The sequence below is a fragment of the Heterodontus francisci genome, chromosome 12, assembly GCF_036365525.1.
Source record: "Heterodontus francisci isolate sHetFra1 chromosome 12, sHetFra1.hap1, whole genome shotgun sequence".
NCBI lineage: Eukaryota > Metazoa > Chordata > Chondrichthyes > Heterodontiformes > Heterodontidae > Heterodontus > Heterodontus francisci.
In genome coordinates, this window is record NC_090382.1 from 53,817,228 (window position 1) to 53,842,521 (window position 25,294).

General features: G+C 39.6%; 1 protein-coding gene across 3 annotated transcripts in view; it reads right to left on the reverse strand.

Annotated features, from left to right (window-relative positions):
• Positions 1-2,031: 2,031 nt before the first annotated feature.
• The window catches only part of LOC137375861 (peroxisome proliferator-activated receptor gamma coactivator 1-alpha-like), a 159,735-nt gene continuing 136,472 nt past the window's right edge, over positions 2,032-25,294 (reverse strand). Inside the window, exons 3-12 of one of the 3 annotated variants that reach the window (XM_068043428.1) lie at positions 22,980-23,171; positions 21,291-21,413; positions 20,466-20,658; positions 17,695-17,734; positions 17,400-17,473; positions 15,665-16,514; positions 9,556-9,652; positions 5,023-5,144; positions 4,741-4,892; positions 2,032-3,342 (exon numbers count right to left, since the gene is read on the reverse strand). In XM_068043428.1, coding sequence (XP_067899529.1) covers positions 3,239-3,342; positions 4,741-4,892; positions 5,023-5,144; positions 9,556-9,652; positions 15,665-16,514; positions 17,400-17,473; positions 17,695-17,734; positions 20,466-20,658; positions 21,291-21,413; positions 22,980-23,171 — 1,947 coding nt within the window. In that variant the 3' untranslated portion in view covers positions 2,032-3,238. Of the gene's footprint in view, positions 3,343-4,740; positions 4,893-5,022; positions 5,145-9,555; positions 9,653-15,664; positions 16,515-17,399; positions 17,474-17,694; positions 17,735-19,280; positions 20,659-21,290; positions 21,414-22,897; positions 23,172-25,294 lie in introns of those variants that run through there. The other 2 variants (XM_068043426.1, XM_068043427.1) reach the window with 2 other exon arrangements.

A 25,294-nucleotide genomic window follows, 5' to 3' on the forward strand; every position in this document is an offset into this window, starting at 1 on the left:
AAGAAGTTTTTCTTCATGTCTCCTCTAATCTTTCCACCAATCACCTTAAATCTGTGCCCCCTGGTAATTGACCTCTCCGCTAGGGGAAACAGGTTCTTCCTGTTTACTCTATCTAGGCCCCTCAATTAAGTCACTCCTCAGCCTCCTCTGTTCTTAGAACAACCCTTGCCGATCCAATTGTTCCTCATAGCTGCAACTTTCAAGCCCTGGCAACATTCTTGTAAATCTCCTCTGTACTCTCTCTCCAGAGCGACTATGTCCTTACTGAAATGTTTTGTCCTGAACTGTACGCAATACTCCAGCTGTGGTCTAACCAGCATTTTATACAGTTCTAGCATTACATCCCTGCTTTTGTATTCTATACCTCAGCCAATAAAGGAAAGAATTTCATATGTCTTCTTTGCCACTCTATCTACCTGTCCTGCCACCGTCAGGGACCTGTGGACATGTACTCCAAGGTCTCTCACTTCTTCTACCCCTCTCAATATCCTCTCATTTATTGTGTATTCTCTTGCTTTGTTTGCCTTCCCCAAATGGATTACCTCAGACTTCTCTGGATAGAATTCCATTTGCCACTTTTCCGCCCAGTCAACCAAACCATTGATATCATTGTGGAGTCTGCAGCCATCCTCTTCACTATCAACTACATGGCCAATTTTTGTGTCACCAGCAAATCTCCCAATCATGCCTCCCACATTTAAGTCCAAATCATTAATATATACCACAAACAGCAAGGGGCATATGGTCAAGCCTTGGCAGAGCAAAGGTAGGGTGAGGATCTGATCACCCAATGCAACCACGAACAATGTGAGTCCTGTACTTCAACACTATATTTGCACAGTCCTTCCTCCCACTGAATGCCATCTTGTTCTGCAAGTAGAAGAGTCATGATAGAAGGCAAAGGACAGAATGTAGTAACAATGTCAGAGAGCTGAACATTTTGTAATGTATTCAAACGCTGTGTGCAGGGGTCATGAAAATGGTGAATTATGGCTAGATTGGGAGATGTCATCCTATGCACATAGCAAGGCATGGGAACTTGTGAGGTGGCTCTTTCACAATTTATACTCTGGTCATTTAAGTATTTCTTCCTTGGTTGTGATCCTGGCGGTATTATAACATTGGATTTGTAATTCTAAAGCAACTAAGGCCAGCATTACCCATATTCCAACAACAAATAAAAATATAGCTAATGCCACCATGCTATTTTGCATGAAGTAGCAATGAGTGATCAGAGGCTGGCCAGGACTAAGTCATGCTCATTTCTGGTAGGTGTAGGACACAGGTGGTATTTCTGAAGACTGATCTTGGTTGATTGCTTCAAACCTACTCAGCTTTGCGCTCATATTCCTCATGCTCTGTCAGTTTTGGAGGCTCCATTCAGCATTTCAGCAATTTCTCTCTATGCCCATCTAACAAGGTGATTCTGAAGGTGGGGGTGAGGAGCTCTCTCTATCATATATGGTTTATTTCTATTGTATCACACCTCAAACCAGTGCCTCTACAGACTGGTCATCAAGATAGCTCTCTTTTTGCTTCCTCTGCTTCATGGACACGCTACATTAGTAGTCACAATCAAATATCCTATTGCATGTGCTTTTAAACCAGTGTAAATTCTAAATTGTGCAAGAGCCCCCTCACAAGTACTTATGTTTTGCCATGTGCATAGGATGAAATCTGCCAAGCTAGTCATTATTCCCCACTGTCATGACTATGCACAAACAACTTTTAGAGATTGTAGCCATAGTTTAATTGGCTGTATATGATGTGAAATTTAAATTTAACAAATTATCATGGATATTCAGAACAGAAAGATTACAGGTTTAAATGTGTGCTTAACGTTACATGCAACGGTAAAGCAGTTCACCATTTTCTCCTGGTTAGGGAATGCAACAGTAATTTTCAGACTACTTACTCTTTCAGCAATAGGCTTTAGGTTAGATGGGTCAATGGATAGAATTGAACTAGCACAAAAAGAAATCAATTCCTACATTGTTTTATTGCTATTTTTATTCAGTGGCAATCATTGCAATACTGAAAAATAAAATACAATTGTTAAAAGAGTGTGGTTACATTCTGCGATTTTATTAATGTAAACAAGTGCATTGAAGGGGCTTTCAGAAGGTTTCAACATATTTACAAGACATTAAAATATAACGCTTAATACAGTTTGTGATTTGAATTACTTCTCTAGGAAACTATAAGATATGATTTAAAAAATACATAATATGCCATTTGCTTAGAAGCTAGAGACTTATTGGATCACACTTAAAGCTGATGTGGAAAGGTATAAGGTTCCAAAGTTTCAATCTTAGGATCATAAATAAAATACATTAGATTACCAAAAATGGACTATACTTTAACTACCTGGAAAAATCTAATTATAAAACATTAATTAAACAAGTAAGGCGTTACAAAAATTTAAAAAGTTGAAAGAAAAATCAAACTTTTTAATCTGAACTCCCCATACCTTCCCACTCATATTTTAAATGAATTGCACACATACTGAAACAATAATAAACCATAATTTCTTCACTTTGTCAGTATATGATTTTAGATTAATTTACTTTCATCAGCTATGGCTATAACATTCTGATGATCCCACCAATTAATGGAATTATCACCCATGCACCCAGCTATAAATTTTTCTTGATATGCACCTATTCAATGACTTACAGTACAGCTCTGTCAATCTAGATATGTTAGTTCACTATAATGATAGTAAGGTCTATAATATTACATGTAAACATTTCTGGTTAGGAAATTTCAGGACTGAAAAGGCAAGGCTACAGTTACAGTGCATAGTTGAAACAATGGAAGCACACAATAAATTACAACAGAAAATGCTTCAATACATGTAAACTATTACATTTTAAAATGCAGCACATAAAACATGTAAAACACCCGAGTGTTTAATCCCAATTCCCATTATACTAACACTGTATCCCAAACTACAGACATTAAAATTGGTGAACACAGCTGCAACTCCACTATTGTTTTATGTATACTTATGGGAACACAACAACCAATGAGCAGTAGTTCTACTAAACTGCCCAAACGTGTGACATTTGACATCTACCCAAAGAATCACAGACAGAAGCAGCTTAGTTCATGTAAACTTCATTTTGTTTCACTGTAAAAGGACAAGTGTCCTGCTCTACTGGACAGAGGTAAACAAATGAAAAGTGCCTTGGTTGAGGTATTGTGGCATCCTCTGTAGGCAGTAGATGTAAGGCCGTTACCTAGTCAGGCTTTTCTGTGCCTCTTTCAGCAAGCTGTCAAAATCCATAGTGTCATATTTGCTTTTAATTGGAGCAGGGTCCAGGTCTTCTGCACTGGAATCTAAAATTAATCAAGATATTTTTGTTTCTGTGTTACTTCTGCTTTATAAAAAAAAGGACTTCAATAGAATCTAAAGATTGATTCTGATCAGCACAAATTCTGCTTATGTTTCCAGGTGCAAAACTCTTTCCATTCACTATAATGTAATCTTTTATACAGAAAGTTATAATTGATGATTTTATTCCAAGGTTAGTCTGCTAAATACGACTTTCCACTGTACTCAAGTGGATTTCAGCGGGCTACTAGTTAAGATCAGTTTTTCCTATTGTCCAAAGGTTTGTTAAAGCTACTCATTAAATCTCAGCGAGTGCAGATAAAACTCATCTATGTATGCATTTATCACTAGCATTTGATGTAAAGAGCACATATAACATTTACTGAATCATGCATCAAATTTATTGGTAAGGAATCTGTATTCCACTGAACCCTTTGTAGGTAAGAGTATCACGCTACATTTTCATGAACACGCAAACTTCAAAATGACAGAGGCTTGGAAGTAGGCTTCTTTTATCTAGAAATAATGCAAAGAGACAAGAAAAATAGAGATAGATCGAATCTTAGTGAAAAAAACAGTTCTTAGTTATTTCCATTAGATTTGATATCTTTGGGAGAATGGCACCTCAGAAGGTAAACCAAAATACTGGAATGCATTGGGAAAATCTTGGATTTTGGTAATAAAAGAAAGAAAGACTTGCATTTATATAGCACCAGATGTCTCAAAGCACCTTACAGCCAATGAGGTACTTTTTGAAGTGTAGTTACTGTTGTAATGCAGGAAATGCAGCAGCCAATATGTGCGCAGCCAGTATGTCTCACAAACAGTGATGTGATAATGAGCAGATAATCTGTTATTGTAATGTTGATTGAGGGATAAATATTGGCCAGGATACTGAGGATAACTCCCCTGCTCTTTTCTGAAATAATGCCATGGGATCTTTTCCATCCACCCGAGCAAGCAGACGGGGCCTGGGTTTAACGTCTCATCTGAAAGACGGTACCTCCGACAGTGCAGCTCTCCCCCAGTTCTGCACTGGACTGTCAGCCTTGATTTTTGTGCTCAAGCCCTGAAGTGGGAATGGAGGGTAGGCACACATTACAAAGAAGCAAATGAAAAGTGTTATTTAAAACATATATATAGAATGTGCAAGCATGTGTATGATCTATACTTGTGGGAAAAGGCTAGCTTTGGCAGGGAACACTGCTGCTACTTTCTAGTGCACTCTGGTTAGCAACTGCAACATATGCAACAGTAAAAGAGTGAGAGGTTGCGAATGTTGAAATAAATTATGCCACTTCAGTAGAATTTACTTCCCATGTTTTTTTGATCAATACCACAAAACTCAAAGCTAAATTGATCAACAAGACTATGTAAAGTACAAGGACTGCTAGCTCCCTTACCCAGGTCAGTGTAACTGGCTTTGCAGAATCGTTTGAGTCCTCCATAGTACAATTGCAAGGCAGGCTCATTCTGCTTCTGCAAATTGTGCCCATTCTTGAGAGCAGAAGAAGCATCCTCACTATAGCGATATGCGATATAGCCATATGTGTCACTACATTTTAAAAAGACATTCTTGTATTAAAACAGAAAAAAAATGCAATTTAAAATATACAGCACCTTCCATGACTTAAAAAAAAAATGACATGCATATAAATGTACAGTATATCTTGATAAATCATTACCCCCTGTCGTGAGTAAGTAGTTTGCATTCTTCAATCTCTCCAAAGACTTCAAAACGACGCTTTAGTTCTGCTCGAGTTATACTGCATGCTAGCTTTCCAACGTAGATAACACGACATTCATCCTGAACAAACAAATACAATTTGATGCAGTTTGTAAAATCTTTTTCATTTAGACACTTGCCTGACGTGTGTTGCATTAAATCAGTAGATCATTTTCAATTATTGTTTTTGAACATCTAATAGCAGATTGTTTTTCTGTAGTGCACACATTATCAGCAAGTTTCTGCTGCTTTTAAGCATTTAAATTAACAGTGACCTATTAAGAATAGAGACCAGCCAATTTTTCAATTGAAACTTCTATTTGGATCTTACTCAGGATGATGGTTTTCAAGAATCCTCTCTCTGCTGCAAGCAATTGCCTTGGTTCATTTTACTTTGCTGACGGTGCTAGATAAATGCAAGTGTTGTTGTTAACCTGTATGAAATTATTTGGACATCATAACAATAGATTTAAAAAGGCTGCCATCAATCCCAGGTAATTTCCAGGTTAAATTGCAATATGTTTATCATTTTTGTAGCTTTGGAAAGGACTAAAGTTACCAATATACAGTGAAAAATATTATTTTAATTAAAAAGCAAAACTAAGTAATGAACTGATTGTAAAAATGAGCAATGCACGGAGCAAAACTTTTTGTTTACTGTTACTGCTTTATAAAATATTGGTATTTACTGAGCAGTGATTTAATGAAAAGGTTCAAATGAGGTCATGAACCAGGGCAAAGACTGAGCGGTTTACAATTATCACTGAATCCTTAAGGATTATATTCTAGCCCTTAAGTTGCATCCTGGCACCTGTTATTTAAGCGATCATAAGGCTAAAAATTACTGTTAATATTAGTAGATGAACTTTTAACCTGCTAATATGACTTCCCTGTTACGACCAGGTGAGAAAGAGATCTAGGGTTCCCCTTCAGCCTTCACCTAGTCTTACTGTAACAGGGTTTAATTTTAAACACACCGTGTTTTTAGCTCCCCCTTGGTGAATCCTTGTCACTGCTTTCCAATTATCAGGCTAAGAAACCAGCACAAACAGGCTTTCTTAAGCTTAAAGAAGAAAAGTTGAATTTTATTAAACTTAAACTCTAATTTGATTAACGCCTACGGATACACGATGCACCCATGCTAGCATGCATACGCAATACACATGCAACTGGAGACAGACAAGAGCAGAAAAAAAATAAAGTGGAAAGGTTTGAGGCAATATCTGAAGAGTTGTTGTTACTGTTCTTTGAGCTCACTGTAGAGTCCTTGATTGTAGGTAGATCTTCCTTTTCGTTGGGGCCTTGCATTCTTCTTAAACCTTGTTCGCTGTAGGAGACTTTCTCTCTTGGGGTTCATGTGTCTTCAGTGGATTCAGAGGCTTGTAGAAAGAGATGGCAGCAGACAGGAGAGAGATCTTCTCAGTCCCGGTGCAAATAGCTTTCTGCCCAAACTGTTTGCACAAATTCAAAAAACTCAGGTTGCTCAGCGGGTTAGTTATGTGACTAGCTGGTTTGACCATATCAGTTTGTATATTCGACCATCTAAGCAGTCAACCTGGAATGTGAGCTCCCCTACCTTCAATGTCTGGTGATCAAAAGTCCATTGTGAGTTGAACGTGTCAGGGAATTTTTGTCCTTCCAAACACTGTCTGTTAATATGCAAATGTCTTTTCCAGCCACGGCTGATCTGTTTAACAAGTCCCTTCTTAACTCCAGTAACAGTTTAAAATCAATGTTCATGACAAAATTAATGTGCCTCATTTTAGCAGGTGGGGACCTAGCATAACATCCCTCTATTTTAAGCAGTTTACTTTAAACATGGTATATTTCAAGTAAAATAGTGGGCAAAGGAATGTCATACAAAGTGTTTTGGGTGAAAGTGAGGTGAAAGAAGCCAAATTAAATTGAGGCAAAGTGTACCAGTGTGATCTTGGGGCAAAGGGGGTGTTGGGACTGAGTGCCTGCTTGAAATGCGGAGGGGGGAGAGGATGCCAGATTGGATTAAAGAGAGGGAGAGGAGTCCCTGTGTGATTTAGAAGGATTGAAGGAGATAGTATCTCTGCGAAAGACTGGTAATCTGGAATGGGTATAGTATCTCTGTAAACTTGACCTAAAAGGGGCAAAGTGCCTTTGTGAACTCTGGGGGAGGGGGGGTTGATCTCAGAGTGTGACTAATGAAGTAACTTCTGGGTAAGTTCATCCAAAACTCTGCTCTCTATATCTTAACTCACACCAAGTCCTATTCACCCATCACTCCTGTGCTCGCTAACCTACTCTAACTTCCGGTCTGGCAACGCCTCAATTTTAAAATTCTCATCCTTGTCTTCAAATCCCTTCATGGCCTTGCCCCTCTCTACCTCTGTAAGCACCTCCAATGCTACAATCTTTCAAGATCTCTGCGGTCCTTCAATTCCAGCCTCCTGTGCCTCCTCAAGTTTAATCACTGCAGACTGTGTCTTCAGCTGCCGAAGCCCTAAGTCTCTCTTTCCTCCTTTATGATGCTGCTTAAAATCTAGCTCTTTGACCAAGCTTTAGGTCATCAGTCCTAATATCTCCTTATATGGATCAGGGTTAAATTTTGTTTGTCAGCGCTCCTGTAAAGTGCCTTATTTTATTATGTTAGAGGTAATATACAAATGCAGGTTGTTGCTATGATGGCTTGATTAGTCTGTTGAAAATCTAAATGTTATTTTTTCTTTTTTAGGTTCCACCAAATGTGAAATATAAAATTACTTTAACCAGCATATTTTTGAAGTAAAAATTATTTTTTCCTGGTGAGGAAGCCTCTGAACTCTCCTGAAATACAAGATCAATTCTGTGTCACAACATCTGCATTTCCTCTTTCAGCCTTACATATACTTGTTATTTTTACAAGTGAAGGGACAGTATATAGGCTCCACCTTAACTTACAAAGCCAATTATCATGGACCTAGACCTATAATCCAGGCCACTTTTGAGGGTTTACTTTTTTGGGATGTGCCAGTTTATATGAAGCTGTTGGTCAGCTGATTGTCTAGGCTGGAATATATGAATGATTGCAGATTTAACCAAAAGCTATGTGCAGCTGACTGCTGAGAAATTTATGTCCAGTTTATGCTACTTTGTAGCACAGAATTCTGGTGATAGCTAATGAAGTAGCATTTTTTAAAACATTTTCAATCCTAACATAAACACCTGCTTTTCAGAGAAACATAATGAAAATATATTTTGGTAAACCCAGAAGCAATAACGCTAACACTGTCCTTAACTGGTATAAATGGGTTTGTTAAGTGCTCATAAATTAATGATGAACGCGCACAGAAACTAGATCAGTGTCACAGCCAATTACTATCTAAATGCAGCAAGTCTCTCGTCAATGCCAAGATTAAAGCTGGGGACCATTGACGCAAAGGATTAAAACTAGAGACCCAAGCACAAATCCTACTCAGGCAAGAGAGATGAGTGAGGTCCGACTCGCTATTAGTAGATAAAGTAATCTTGGTTTAATCAGTGTCAGCAACCCTAATGCATCGCAGAGATGGGTTGAGCACATTTGGGAAAATCAGACTATATATATATTCATATTTCAATTTATTGTAACACTAATTGTTATATAGTGCAAAATCATATTTTTGTAACCAAGAAGATCAATTTTAAAAAAACGATTCAAATAAATGTAAATTTGGAATTTCTTATTCTCTCATTCTGATGCAGAGGTAATGGTTATGGTCAATTCCATCGAGCGGTCCCGTTTGAAATAAACCTATAACAGGAAAATGCAACAGGGCTGAGACATAAGGGTTCAAATTCAAATTGTCTTCAGAGATGATGGTCTGGATTCTTGTCCTATTGGCGATATTGAGGCAGGACAGGATTTTTGCCCAATCCCCCAATCCTACCATAGCCCTGAACCATTTTTCTGAGTGGGTTGGAGGCATTAATTAAGCAGGGCAGGCTCCTGGGGATCCCTGCCACCAAGAGGGAGCTTGCCACTGCCGAGCAGAAAAATTGGGCTGGTGCTGCAGCAAGACTGCCACTAGCATCTGAACAGGACGAGCCAAGTTGAATGGGGCAGAAGAGTCTTAAAGATTCAAGGGCAATTTTTTTTTTTAAAAAGTCCTCAGGTAGTGGGGGTTGGGGGGTGGTGGTGAGGGGTATGGGCAGGATCAATGTTACTGGCAGCATAAAGAGGGAAATGAGCAGGCTGGAAAGTAACAGCTCATGGCCTTTCTGATTGGGTCTGGGAGAAGGAAAATTGAAGCTGGGATAGGAATTTGGTGGGAGGTTTTACCACCTGATTTTCCCGTCTTTTGAGTTGCTCTCCCGCCTGTTCTCAGGCAGCTTAGCGGAGGAAAGTCCAGCCCAATCAGTCTTCATGACCATTAGTGAATATAGTTATTTTACTCTCATCAATAATGGTGCTGAGATCTTTAAGCACCCGCTAGCCCCCATTCAAACTAAATGCAGTAACAGATCAATTTTGGATTCCATGCATTCTATCTACAGTACTTACCATGGCTTTATTCTTCTTGCCCTTTTGGTTTGCTTTTTCAAAGTTCTCTTCCTTCCAAATTCGCTTCTCGTATGAATATTTGTCATGACTGCCATTTCTGTGGAATTTTCAGAAAAGCCATTATTTCTAAACAATATGTTTAAAATGTTATTTTTGAATATCCTACTTACATAAAACTCAAATATCAATGATAAATCTTAGAAGTAGATAGCTCCAGCTGAAGAACTAGTAATGGCACCGATGCAATGGGTTGAATGGCCTTGTTCTACAGCTGTAATTTCAATGATACTAAATCAGTTTATTAAACATAGTTAATCAAAGACAGTTCTATGATATAATCTCTCCAATAGGGTGACAAACTATAAGACACTTAACTGGACTGGCACAAATGGTAATAGTACAGTATATTGTATGCAAAATCAGGTAACTATGCAAGGACTCCCCCAATGGTCTATGCCTAAAGACACAAAGACTATCAGGTTTGATGCATGGCTTGCAGCTATTGTCAGACACAGCATCAACTGGTTACAACATTTGGCTTCAGTTCCCTGGGGTTGGAGAGCCAGGGATTTTGGGGCGAGTGGGGTGTGGGAAGGAATCAGCCTTCCTTCCTGCTCTTGAGCCCTGGTGCAAAGTTTGTGCGTGTTCAGACATTGCGGGACCATAGAATCGGGTTTAACTATAATGAGTAACCCAAAAACAGTCATTGCGTAAACTCACATACGAAGGACACACCACTTAGGCAAATACTATAAAGTTATCAGCAACCTTGGGACTGTGTCCCAGCAAAGTCAGATCTTTTAAAAGAGAAAGGAAGAAGGAGGAAAAAGAAAATGTTGTAAAGTCTGGAACAGGTTTATGGATACAAACTTTGCTACATAAAAACATGTCATGACATTCCAGTCGGGCATAACATTTATTACATGTAGTAGTTTAAAAATGATAGGTGGCTCACAACATTCTATTTCAAAATGCATTGAAAAACCCATTTCAACTGACCCTTATAGTTTTTCACCTTAAATATCGAAATACTTGCTACATTTGTAGGTGTTGCTGTGATGGGCATTTACAAAGATAAGCTGCTGTAAAATAACATTAAATTCAATTTCCGACTGTCACTACTGCCTCAGAGGCACCATTAGTGAGCTGTAAAGGGCCCCCCGATCACTCTCCCCGCAAACACACACAAGTCCAGATATTCACTACATCTACTTTGAGGTTCCCCCAGTGTTATATCGGGCACATTCCACCTTCCCTTACTGGCAGGGTTAATTATTGGAACCCAATTCCAAATCCCACCACCCATCATTTTGGCTGCATGAATTCCACTATCCCCTACAAACCACTGAATAACATATGTAATATTTACTCCTTCTTTCCCCACCCATGACCAGTCTTTCTAGCCTTTTCTGCCCTCCCTCTCCAGATTTTCAGTGTGTGCATGGCACCCTGCTGGCATTCACTAAGTACATCTTTGACCTCCCCTCTCTTCCCTTATCCACACATCACACTCTGCTCAATGATTCCCCTATCCCCATCACTCTCTCTTTTATGCTCCCCCTGTTCCTCTCATCCATGCTCCTCCATTGTCTCCAACCTTATCCCTCATCTCATATTTCCTTCTCTGCCTTCCACCTCTCTCCTATCACCACTTCCCCTCCTAGCTGCCTCCTCCTCCCTCACCTTGGTTCAATTATGCACGTGCCCTCTAACCCTGTCTTGACATGAACATTGCATCAGGTCTTCTCATCCCATGTGCAATACCATATAAGATCAACTAATGGCATAATAAAAAATAGAATATGAACTAATCTGCTCTCCTGGATGGTAACGACTGATTCAGACTTTACTGTGATAACGCCTCACTAATGGTTTGTATGTAGTATGTAGAGATACAGCACTGAAACAGGCCCTTCGGCCCACCGAGTCTGTGCCGACCATCAACCACCCATTCCTACACTAATTCCATATTCCCACCTGTCCCTATATATTTCCCTACCTATACTAGGGGCAATTTATAATGGCCAATTTACCTATCAACCTGCAAGTCTTTGGCATGTGGGAGGAAACCGGAGCACCCGGAGGAAACCCACGCAGACACATTGATGCATTGAAGTCAGGCTTCAAATTAAGAAAGGTGAATGCCAGGATGGCAGTCAGTCACAACTCAATAGAAGCTTATGAAATTATATGACAAGCAAGTACTGTGCTCTTAATAGCAATAAAACTAATCAGCCAAATAAAAATTAAATTACATTTAAGTAATCACCATTGTGATCATTTTTAAAAGTCAATAAATCAAATGGAATTTGAAGAGATCAATGACAGAGTAGCAGAGTCAGGGAGAAGAGCATCAGAGAGAAGAAAGAGCAAGACCAAGAGTGCAGATTACCAGCAAGCGTCAAAAGACAGACAGCACGGACCATCCAGCAGCACAGAACATCAGAGTGTGAGGAGAGACTGAGAGCATAGATCACAAGAGTGGAAAGAATTAGACGGCTGGAAAAGACAGTAGGACTGATTCTTTTCTTTGTTGCTGCTGGAAAAGAATCAGTTCCCAGAGTAAGTGAAGAGCAAAATACAGATATCAAGTCTTCCTCTGCTTCCCAACCCGACCGCTAACATCGCTCTATGATTCCCTGGAATGATAGCCTTGGTCCATTGCCTCCAGTAGGCGCAGACCACAATACAAGGTAATGAAGAGGGGGGTTCCAGCTTTCTATCTCACTTTTCTCTGACTTTGCCCAAGCAGCATGCAAAGAAACCTGGTGGTGGGTCTTATGTCAGGACCCACCTCAGACCAGAGGATTGCGTGAAGACAGAAGGAAGCATCAAGTAGTATTAGGACAGTCCAGGTAGAGTGAGACTTCTCTATCATCTCCTTCTGCAAAAAGTTCAGGACCCACCCGCAGCCAGAGGTCCCTGACGGTGATGGCAAAAAGTAGAGATAAAGGCCCCTCAGGCCTGCAGCAATGACTATGTCTCTGCCTTCAATTCCCAGTGCAAGGCATTGCCACAGTCTGGCATCAACTTCCGTCTGCACTCTGTAAAGTGCCTGGACCAGGAAAGTGGGCTGCATTCCTCTCTTCACATACGCAACACACCTCCAAAGGCACTGCGCCTATTGGAGGCCTGGAGAAGAAAATCGGCATCACAGAACGGAGCACAAGAAAGTGGGGAGGGCCCAAAGGAGTACAGGCAGACAGAGAGAAGCAGCTTAGCCGGTATAGGTCAAACATTCAAGGATCCAGACCAGAGGGGTAGACTCAAGAGAACAGAGCACAAGAGAAAGAGACAGAAGCGCCAGAGAATAGGGAGAGTCTGACAGCACAGAGAGAGTCTGAATGAGACAGATATGAAGCACAAAGTTTGTCCAGACAAGCCAAAGAAAAATATGCGGTTGCTATATTTGGCTGAGTTGCCTATGGTTCATCTAGTTTATCTAATTATCTAAACAAGCCATGTTTTCTGCAAATGGAATGCTAACTGCTGATGTTAGCTCCATAACACTACTGAATTAGTAAATCCTCCAAACCAGGCTCCAATTCTGTCACTGAAGATCATGAAACAAACTATATTAATATTGTAAAATAAACAGACAGGATAAAAATCAAACAGGGGTTCAAGTGTACCATATTTAAGCCTTCTGAGTTTTGAATTTTCTTTTTTTCTAAATTTAGGCTGAAAATGGTGAAATTAGTAGAGAAGAGTCAAGACTAAAAGAGAATGATATTAATCAGAAAACCTTGGGATAAACAACACTATTTTGGAACAAGCAATAAAAGTTTACAACTGACTCACAAAGTTTAATGCTACACATTATGCGTCATGTAATTGAAGACACTATATTTGCCCATCAGTATATAAAAAAAAATGCTCACTACCCTAAACAGAGAGTGGCTGTGCACATCACACCAGAACTGCATTATGCTAATGTTGACATTTCTTATTTTAAAATAAGAACATTTTCTTATTTTATTATTGTATTTAATTATAATTTTACAGAGTGCTTAATTATATAATTCTTGGGTAAATGTTTGATTTTTAGAAGAGGTCTCGATAGAAAATCTTAAAGGTTTTTAAAAATCTCCCACAACTGTTGTCCAAATCGAAGCATACAACAGAAATAGTGGAACATTCAGTTTTAAAACACAAGTATGGAACATTAGCATGAAGAGGAAATCTGGTAGAGGTGTTTTGAGAAGATAAATTAAGGAAAAGTTAAAGTCTTTTTTTTAGTCGTTTCATAGGACGTGGGTGTTGTTGGCTAGGCCAGCATTTATTGCCCATCCCTAACTGCCCTTGAGAAGGCGGTGGTGAGCTGCCTTCCTGAACCACTGCAGTCCATGTGGGGTAGGTACACCCACAGTACTATTAGGAAGGGAGTTCTAACCCAGCGACAGTGAAGGAATGGCGATATAGTTCCAAGTCAGGATGGTGTGTGGCTTGGAGCGGATCTTGCAGGTGGTGGTGTTCCCACGCATCTGCTGCCCTTGTCCTTCTAGGTGGTAGAGGTCGTGGGTTTGGAAGGTGCTGTCTGAATAGCTTTGGTGCATTTCTGCATCTTGGAGATGGTACACACTGCCGCCACTGTGTGTCAGTGGTGCAGGGAGTGAATGTTTGTGGGTGGGGTGCCAATCAAGCAGGTTGCTTTGTCTTGGACGGTGTCGAGCTTCTTGAGTGTTGCTGGAACTGCACCCATCCTGGCAGGTGGAGAGTATTCCATCACACTCCTGACTTGTGCCTTGTAGATGGTGGACAGGCTTTGGGGAGTCAGGAGGTGAGTTACTCGCCACAGTAGAGTAACATGACCTGGTCAATGGCAACCCCCAGGATGTTGATAGTAGGGGATTCAGCTAACGTAATGCCGTTGAATGTCAAGGGGAGATAGTTAGATTCTCTCTTGTTGGAGATGGTCATTGCCTGGCACTTGTGTGGCATGAATGTTACTTGCCACTTATCAGCTCAAGCCCAAAGTTGGTGAATTAATAGCTTGAGGAAAAATTTAATATAATCGGCTACTGAAAGAAGGCAGATGTTACTGAAACACAAATACAGAGTTGTTGGGATATGGAAAGCCCTACCCAAAACAGTGGCAGAAACAGGTAGCTTTCGAAAGAGAAGTGGCTTACATTATGAAACTAAAAAATGTGAAAAGTACAGATGAAGAGCATGAAAGGAGCTGTGGATAGCACTTGAGAGATGTGCTGGCCATCATGGGCGTAATGCCCCTATCTGTACTGCAAAATTCTATAACACAATGGCGTTTGTGCAGTGGTTTTGTCTCTCATAAGCAAGCACTGGAACTTTCTTTTCAAATGACAGATTAGTATCAAATGGCAATATACATAACCCTGAATGTCAATCACATGTTGATTGGGATTGTGACTTTACAGCATACGTATGGATTATCAACCCTCCTGGATTGTCCGCAAGTCTCCTGGAATGGGGTATGTCCCGCCCAGGCACTGCTGCTAGCAGCCATAAGAATTCCGTGCTTTTAATTTCCCGCCGCAGTATAGGTTAACCCATTTCATGACGTCACTGGCTGCAGTCTCAGAGAAGCCTTCGGCTTTGTGATATCACCCTGCCACCAGCTAGCCAGTCCTAGCTTAGGGCTGACAAGATATGGGATTGGCTAGCTGCCGAAAGTCTAAGGAGGAACGAGAGGCAGTTGCAGGGCAGGAGAAAAGGGTAACAGTGAACTCGAGGTTGAGGAAGGGGGAAAAGAGAGAGAGAGAAACAAGGAACTCTGGGAGAAAGGGAAACTGGGGAATGGAAGTTATGAACTGGGGCTTAATTGAATTCAGGGATTCGATACAACCTCCCTCCCACTGAATAGCAGACATGTGAAACAGATTTCCAGAGAAGGTAATTAATTTGGATCAATATCTGTTGCAATGGTGAATTAAGGTTAATAGAGGTATCAATGATACGGTTTGTTTTTTTTTAAAGGGGAGGTGAGATGGAACTTACTGTTCCTCAAAGTAGGAGATCAACTGACAGTGGTGGTCTGAAGCTCCAGTGAAGTTGATGAGCTGAATGACATGTATTTGGTGCAAACTTTATGTTCTTATTGTCTTCAAAGTGCAAATTTTGAATATCCTACCTGGCAGATTCCCTTTTCACTGGAGACCTGGATTGTATGCGTGAAGATCCAGAAGTTGTTTTGTGCTGTTGGTTAGAGCAGGACCTTGTTCGACCACCGTCTAATTGATGTTTTTGAGGATGCAAAGGGTCCTTTGGAAGTGACTGAGATTGTTTATGCAAGGAAATGGATGGTGACAGAGCCCACGAACCAGTGTCAGGCTTCTTCACCCAAGTTTGTAACTTTGCATCTGAATAGCAGCAGTGTTTATTAGGATTACAATCATCATCTTCAAACATATTCTGCTTCTCATCAGTGATGGCTTCTTCTGGGTAACCAAAGTGCTTGAATAATTTGGCTCTTATCTCTTGATCTCTCATTGGTTTCTTATTGCTGCTTTGAACTGGAAGCTCTTTGCTCATCTCTACTTTCTGACTATTAGGTCCATGATTTGGAATGGGAGACATCTTCCGTCTCTTTTCACTGTAAAGTGAATAATTGTCATGCTTTTCTTTCACATTTTGTTGGCGACTGGAGTTTGGAAGTTCGTAAAGTCTCAGAATATTTCTTTCGGTTTCAGTCTCTGACCTATACAATTGACAGTAGTCATGATCACCAAAGCATCTGGTATACGATCTTTTAACTTTTTTGCCTTCCATTTGAATGGAGGTGACTGTGGCTTTGCTAAGGTAAGCATAGAGCTCAGTTTGCTCAGGGTGTTTATTAACAAGACTTTTTGACAAAGAACTCCAATGATTTTTTGATGGTAATTGGTTAATTGTATTGTCAACAGATGACTCAATCTTTATTGCTGTCTTGAAAGGATCATCTCGAGTTGTTTTGTGTGGTGGAGTAGTTGGAGGTGTAAGTCCTAGAGAAAAAATATCAAACATTGTACTTAATACTATAAAATAATTGTCACTATTTTATGTGGCATAAAGGAGAGGGTTTCACTCTATTAATACAGAATCTAGGTGGGCACAGCCATCATATTGTATAATGCTCCAAAGTAGAAATATGGGATTCAAGACAAAAAAAATTCCTGTTTTTTACATTTCTATATCATAATGCTTTGGGTAGAAATTGGACACTGCTGCACACCGTGCACTTTTGGGATATTCCCTAGTGCCCCTCTGGAATTATGTCTCTTAGATGTGAAAGCACATCAGAAATCAATCTAAATTATCTTACTCATTTATCGGATAACATAAAAACACAAAAAAAAATCGTAAAAGCCTTGAGCCACAGTGAACTGGCACCCCCACTTACAAAATTTAATATTCTGCGTGCATCTACAAATAAAGTACATGCAGTCTGTGTGCTAACATTCTGCTCACAGCACAAATGAATTGTAGACCTGACAAAGCTATGAAAGGAGCAGTGTTAGACTGGCTCAACTTCATTGTTATCCTTTTCTCTGTAAGCATGACGCAGGTATTTAAAATAAGTCATATTTCTAAAGTTATCTACTTCAACCTAAAACAGCTTCAATAGATGTATGAAGGAACTAGAGTACAAAAAATGCAGCACTATTACCACTCACATTTCCCTGAATATAGGAAATGCTTTTCATCTGGTCTTTGATTTGTCTTATTTTAAAAGCCAGCCAGAAATGATATTTTTCTTGGCTGAAAACAAGTGTCCATGAAGAAATTTCAGGCTTTTATAAAATTCTTTTCCCTCCTGAATTAGTCTGAGGGCGACACGATGCTTATCTGGATCAGTAATGGCGCCAGTTCTAAGATTTTATGCTTACCAGCAGTTCCACACAGTTCTACACTCAGTGTTTGTTCAAAGGGTTTGTTCTCAAGAGGAGAATCCTTGGAGTCACTGAAAATAGGAAATACAGGATCAATGAAACTATGCTATACTCAAAATTACATATTAAATATACCAATTAGAAGATCTTGAAATTTCATTGCAAAGCATTGGCTTGGAAACGATGGAAATTTAATCAAGATTGCAGTGTGAGCTACATTAAGAGTGCAAATTTTAAAAGCCAGATTGTGTTTTGCATCTGCTGAATCCGAACTCTATATAGTTTCACCTACCTTTCAGACTCTGGACTCAGTAACAGGCTTGTGGGCTTGGCTGCAAATATAAATGTTTACAAAATGTCAATTATAGAATAACCTGTTGCTATTCCGTAAATTATGTATATCATTTGAATATTAATCATTAGAGAGCTATTTATAAAGAATAATTTTTGACCTTGAAATTTGTGTCAGAACATAATTAAAATGCACAGCGTTAATAAGAACAAAAAAATACACCGAATATTAAAAAGGAAACAGATAAGCTTTTAAGACAGGATGAAAACAAGCTATTGAACTTGGACAGAGATAAGAATATACACTAATTAAAATCATTCATATGTAGCAAAAAAAATTACAGTTTCTCATTGTTTCTTTGCTGTAAAGGATGAGTAATATTTGAAGGGTGATATTTGAAAGGTGTATTAGAAAACAGTAGTCTGGCTTGAGATTGTCCCTTTTATACAGGAGACTTTGTCCTAATACATAAATAGCACAAACTACACTACTATAAAACTGACACACCAATTCACCCCCTGGACACTGGCACTGTGTGTGTATAGATGGCTTATTACTGGTATAAACTTCCTAACATGCACTGCTGCATTGTCAGGCCTACTTGTGATCAGTACTGCTTATTTTAAAATTGGAGCTATGTAGAGCTGCTTTTTTCTCATCATTTTCAGCCAATGAATGGGTAAATGGAAAGATTTAAGGTTTTCTACCAACACTATTTAAAACAGCTACCAGCATCACATCTTATGCTTTGTCATGTGCTGTGCCGCAACAGAATATAGACTACTTTTCGATCTGATTTCTGTGCACCACTGCACTTGCCTGCTGGATTTGCTGTGTATTTCAGTGTAAATAGACACAATGAAGTTATCCCATCTGATACCTAAAACACACTGTAATGGTAACAGAGACAAATAGGAACAGCATTTCTAAACTGTTCTGCTTCAGTTTCTATTGAAATTGGCAATTATCAGTTGATACTTTATCAACTTCAAGCAACCATAATGGAGAAAGAAATAAGAAGAAATTGCTTTTTTTTTTCAAGAGTGAATGCCAGTACTGGAAGAATTTTAATCAGGAAGACAGAGAAACCTGTAAATGGAGAGAAGGCCCCTTCAAGTTATTCCTATACTCAAATAGGTGCAAGATGTAAAGTGTTAAAACCTCCAGTACTAATAAACTGAGTAATAAATAAATAAAGACAGTATTAACAGAAGATAGTTTTGTATTTAATAATCTCAGCCGTTCCAATTAAGCATTAAAAGATGCAACAAATTATCATGACATAAGATGCCATCTCTTGGTATTTGACGAGTATTCCCTCTTCTTATTATAGAAAGTGAGGAAAAAAACAAGGCAAAAGTAAATCGGATCTTGCAAGAAGCAGCCAGCAGAGAAATGTTTCCTTAAAAAGTGAGAATAAACAGTGCCTGCAAATGGTTATAGGAGTTAACTTTCTGCATTAATGAAAATTAATTTAATTTTCCAAAAGACTGCAGGAATGTTATAAGAAGCTTTTAAAGAGGCTCAGGGGCATAGCTTTATATAATTATTAAAAAGAATGAAGCAGATAAGCTAAACAGGATTACCTAGCTTTCTGCTAGTCTTGGTCTCTTGCATCTTGGTTTCATTTAATGGGAAGTCCTGTGCAGTGAAGGCTTGGTGGTCCCCCACTATATTAGAGCATGGAACCATGGAAACTGTAGGACGGTCAGGAGTAAGCGAGCTTTCTTCATTGTCGTTCTCCTCAGTCCATTGCACTCGATTACAGGATTGCAGATGCCGCTGGTCATCTGGCACAATGTGTGCACCACTGTCACAGAGTTGCTGTCCAGAACAATCTATCTCAATTTCTGCTACCTGCTCCTCCTCTGCCTCCACCTCAAACATCATCTGCACATTCACTGACCTAGACTCCTTGGGAGTTCTCTTCAAATCTACTCTGGTCAAACTTCCATTTGAAGCTGGCTCTAAATCATAGCTCAGGACCTCATTTATGTGAGGGTTCAATCTCAATGAGCGTCGAACCGCAAGGCATGTACTTCCCTGTTTCTTTGCTGTGTCCCCTATTTTAGCAGCCTTGTTCTTACTGCATTTCATTCCGTGATTTTCCAGTGTGCAGTTGATGGTTTCAATACAATAAGTACTATCACATTCATGCTGGGGCACTACCTGAGGTGGAACAGCCTGGGCTCTACCAGATGAATGAGTGTAAACAGGATATAAAGGATTGTGAAGTCTATAAGGCTTGCTCACATCTAGAGCAATATTTTTTTCCAATAGCTCCCTCAGTATGGAACTTTTGGAAAGCTTTCTTATATTCCATTTGCACAAGTCTGGAGTGCTCCTTCCCAACCCTGAACTGGCATTTAACTTTAAGGAATTGGACAATTTCTGTTTGTCTACACTGGGGTGCATAAGCTTCTGCAAAGAGCAGTCAGTTTTTTGTTTTTTATAACTGCCATTGCAGCCACCACCCTGTTCGGCAATGTCTAGCGGATATTTCCTAAGTGGAAGACAATAGGTGTGCATGTACTTAATAAGCTCAACTACTGAACGCAGTTCTGCTTCTGTGGTAAACTGTGAGCTTTTAGTCCAATTGCCCTTTGCTGATGCAACCACATCTTCGGATTTAATGGATGAAACGCAAGATGCACTGTTTCGCAGAATGTTGTGTTCTTGTTTGTGTTCCCCATTCCCATCATTGAAGCAATCCAATTCTTTGTTAGCACCATTATTAACACAATCAACATCACCATCGTCCTCACTCTCACCTTGCTGGTGATGTGACTGATGATACTGTGAAGTCCACACTGGACTGCTTTGGTCTTTATTAGTGAGTTTGGAATCATCTGTTTTAAACGGGGTAGGGCAGGTAGTTGAAGTCAGGTGCTTATGTAACTCTGTGAATGGTCGATGCTGACGTTGACAGGTGCTGTGTGACTTACTGCCCTGTGGGCCTTCCACCTTTTATTTTTAAACAAAATAAAGAAAGGATTAGAATACAATACAAGTGAACCAGATCAATTTATTAAACCTGAGTCTTTATACACTTTCTGTATTCCCCTAAGATTTTCTCCGCTCTTCAAGTGGTGATGCAGTGGGACACAGCTTCAAAGACATGAGTCATCTGGTACCTCATCTACACCACTATTCCTCATGTGTGGGCAGGGATATGGAGAGTCCGCATGCTATTTAAACATGGGGCCTTCACAGCTTTCCCCCACCCAATGCCCACACATAATTACACATTCAGCAAAGGTCATTAGAATGCAGTCCAGTAGGAACCCTGGCTGACTTTTTCCATCCCTAACCCAATAGGCACTGAGGCAATATCTACATCATTGCCATGGCTGCAATCAGACCAGAAATCAAACCTGGGACCTTCCTGGTTTTATACAGCTCTGCAACACATCAATTAGACGATATTCAAACTAACTAAGCCAGAGGAAGCTTCGCATTAGACTTTAGTGAAATATTTGTGTTGGTATTCACCTATTTCCCCTTAAAAGTCTTAAATAACAATTCAATAATGCAAAGCATATATTGGCTATATTTATAACAATTAGTGATATGTGCTATGTTCTTGAAGTGAATACCTTGATAGAAGGACGATGTGATTTTGACTTGTGGTTACTGGATGCATGGCGAGCCATGTTGCTTCCATTTTGCCGTTCATAGTTTAACTGCACATTTTGTGGAGCCAGAAGAAGTTTCCTTAACTAACAAAAGTATATGCCAAAATATTACATCACAAGTTTAACAAAAATGTCATTTATAAACAAAAAAAAAGCAATAGAGGTGGATATTATAGTATTTCAAATTTTCTTGGTGTTAGATCTTTATAATATATACTGGACAGAGACTGGCTGCAGAGTAAGTCTTAATAAACCTGCAGTAATGACGGTACAATCGCTAATCCCCTTGAATGAACGTCAAAGCACATCAAAGATACGAAGCACACTGACAGCTGGCGTCTGTACTGACAGCTGCTGCTGACACAAAACCTGACCGAAAACAGAATAAAATTGAAACAGTATATATTATAAATAATAACAGACACCAGGGAGCAATATCAAAACTATAATCTAATCTCACGTTTCAGTTGACAGATCACAAGCTGCCCATGCATTGACATAATGATTAATGGCATCACCTGAATCCTCTGATTAGACTACTGCATTGTCAATGTACCCAGGTATTTACTATTTTTGCATCTGCCAGTTGTTTGTAAATTCTGACTCATTGGTCAGGATCCTTTTTTTCTAAATATCCACAAGATTTATTCAACAAAAGCACACTTTAGAATTTTTTTATGCAAGAGTTATTTCTGGTATAACAAAGTTGGCACAAAACTGTACTCTCGCAAAATAAAACTGAATGGTCACATTTTCCTAATTTAAAAAAAAACTAGAGGAAAGTTATCGATGGCATAATACAAAGAGAACGTACATGAATCTTTGGTCCAAGCATGATCAAATATATGATCTTAGCTACTTTGTAGTTAAATATTACAATGAAAGGATTAACAAGATTAACTGTACCAAGTGTCTTTATACTCTTTCAATCTACTGAACCTACTGTAACAGTATACTTGAATTAAATATTGAGATGCATTATGTTCTATTTCTGGCCTACAAATTAATCTTTAATTAAAAGATTAAGACACAGAGGGAGGGGAGGAAGGATAGTTTTGTGATTATGAAAATGGCCTCCCATTAAATCAGACCAGATTGACAAGGTCGTGTTCCATGATAGCCTCCCAGTAAAATATGCATGTGCATTTGCAGTGAGTTCGACAGTCCTGGGCAAGGAGGCTAAAGAGACTACTTTTCCCTTTCAATGGAGGGAAGGGCATTGGTGTTTGCTTGGGGGTGGGGTGGGGGGTGGGGTAGTGTGGATGAGATCTGACCATCATAATCAAAATTCATTTTGCGTTAGCACTTTATGGCGAATCATTGGTGCTAATTGGGGAAAACAGCACAGGTTTGTCAGTTGAAAGTTTATTTAAGGAAAATATTGCAGTTGTTTGTAACATTTTTAAATGAAAGGCATATATTTTATTTCTTATTGTATTCATGCATTTTTAATTTCAGTAATCTATTTTAAGAATAGATGTGATTAATGTTACATGCAATTTAACAGGAAACAAAAAAAACTAACTTATTTTTCTATTTTTAAACCTGAAGATTAAAAAAATTCAGACCTTATTTTGCCTACATTATACCCATGCAGCGGGTACCCAGAGGCTCATCCAATTCCTTTTAAACAGTAGGAAGGATTCTTACTAGAGATGGTTCATCAGCCTTTGTGTTGGGAGGACTGCCATCTGGTGTTGATAATGAGGCAGTTTCCAACGAATCAGTCACAACTCCATCTGTAAGTTCCTTGAACGCAGACAGGCTCACATCATCTACTTGGATGTCGTCCAGTGTCTCAGTGAGAGCAGCCAGCAAGGCCTCATTTTCTTCCTCTATGATCTACAATATAAAAGTGAAGAGGTTAGATAATGGGATTAGACACATTTGCACAGCCTTTAATTTTTCAACTATGAGGAATGTAGAATGTTACATTTAATTTTAATCTCTTCTGTATAAACTGAGCAGCACAGATTGATGCTGTTCTACCACCTTGCACACCCTCTGGGATTTGAATCTTGGAAGCATGCAATTTTCTACATCCCTCTTAATCTGTTGCCTTGTGGGAGCAATGCAAACTTTACTTCTTTTGAAATATATTAATGTAGTCTGAAAATAAATGTAACAAGGACAAGCGCCCAACAAAAATTACTCTGGCGGCTGTTAAAAGCACAAAAGGCTCACAGAATTTGTGCGATCAACTGGAAGGCCAAAATTCAGAAGCCTCTTGAAGCTAAAAGCATGCTTCAGCAAATATTTTACACTATGTTTGAACTTCTACATAGAAGCAAGAAAGTTCTAGGCAATTACATTATTTATGATATATTTTCATAGGTGGAAACAACTGTGAGAAGCTTCATCACTGTTGCTCTCGATAGCACCAATACAGAATGTTGAGGTGCACCAGCAGCAGTCCTTCTGTTTCAGAATGGAGATTATGTTAATGGCCTGGGCTAATAAACTAGAGAAAGTGATTTCATAGCACTTTGAGAATTTGAATCTGGAACTAAAAGGCTAGTACCAGTAGAAGTAACCATGAAGCCAAAACCCCAACTGGCTTCAGAGGGTTGACTCTTCACTGCCTCCTGAAGTGACCTGGCAAGCCACTCAGTTGTATCAAACTGCTGCAAAGAAATATAAGAATCAAAAAAGGCAGACCACTCGGCTGCAACCTAGGCATTGAATCAGGACACAGCAAAGGTGCACCCGGTCCAGAAAAGTCCGTAAAGTCATCCTCATTAACATCTAGGGACTGGTGCAAAAGCTGGGAAAGCTGTCCCACAGACTAGTCAAGCAACAAGCTGACAATAGTTATACTCACAAAATCATGCCTATCAGTCAACATACCAGATTCCTCCATCACCTTGCCATTATTTCCTGTTTCACGGGTAGGATAGGCCTATCAGAAGTGGGGTACACTACCATACAGATGGGCATGGGAAGTCACGGGAGAGGAGAGAGAGTGGCCCTAGAAATCCACAACAACCTTTTCAGTGCAACCAGGAATTGCAACCTTGCCAACAGTGTCTGCACCCCAAGAATTAATTTTTAAAAAAGGTAAACAATTCTTGTGGTGCTGTACAAAGATATGTGGACATCGGTCAGTTTAGCCACATCTCTGATACTGTGGAGACTGGCCTCTGCCATGGACTAAACCAACTCTATGAAATCCAAGGTCTTGATGGCTTTGGGCAACACCAAGTTAAGAAACAAGAAATGAATGTCTTCCCTGGACTGTCAAACAGAGCAACAATATTTAATCACTGGTAAGATACATGGTTCTTGTACACTTGCCAGTTGTGTCTAGTAGAATCAAGTTTCTTGAGAACTCTTGGCCTACTGTCAGTTTTGCTCTATTATCTATTTCCATAGCATAAGGCTATTCTGATAATCAATATGAGGAATTGAATGTTTTAACTAAAGAGAGCTTGCTAGTCTTGATGGAAAACAAATAGGATAAGCACCATCATGGGCAAGCTTTCTGAGCAGCAGACTTTTCAACATTTGAGGCAGACTAAGGTGGAGCTGGGGAGGCGGGTGTAGGTGGTGATAATCCAGCCCTTACGAAACACTGCCAGAGCTATCACTGTTTAAGCGCTTTGCAGGCTGTACTGTAATACACTGGTCATGCCCTGTGATGTGAGGCCAGCTTATCTGAATATTTTTCTGGTGCTCTGAATGTATCACTTATGTTGCAATGGGAATGGCAGGAGTAGCAGGTGCTGACAGACTGGGTGCCAACAGTCAGTCGAGAATTCGTGTCTGCCCATAAAGTGCCACCATTATCTTACATGGCATGGTAGATGAGGGGCAGTGGGCAGAGGAGGCATCAATAGCAGGGATGCACTGGGCTAGCGTGGCATAAGATGTGCTGGGGAAAGGAATTTTTTTTTCTTAAATTGGCGTGTCCCTTTCAGCACCGATTCCAAATGGGCGATGTGTAGCTAGAATACTGCACAAGCAGC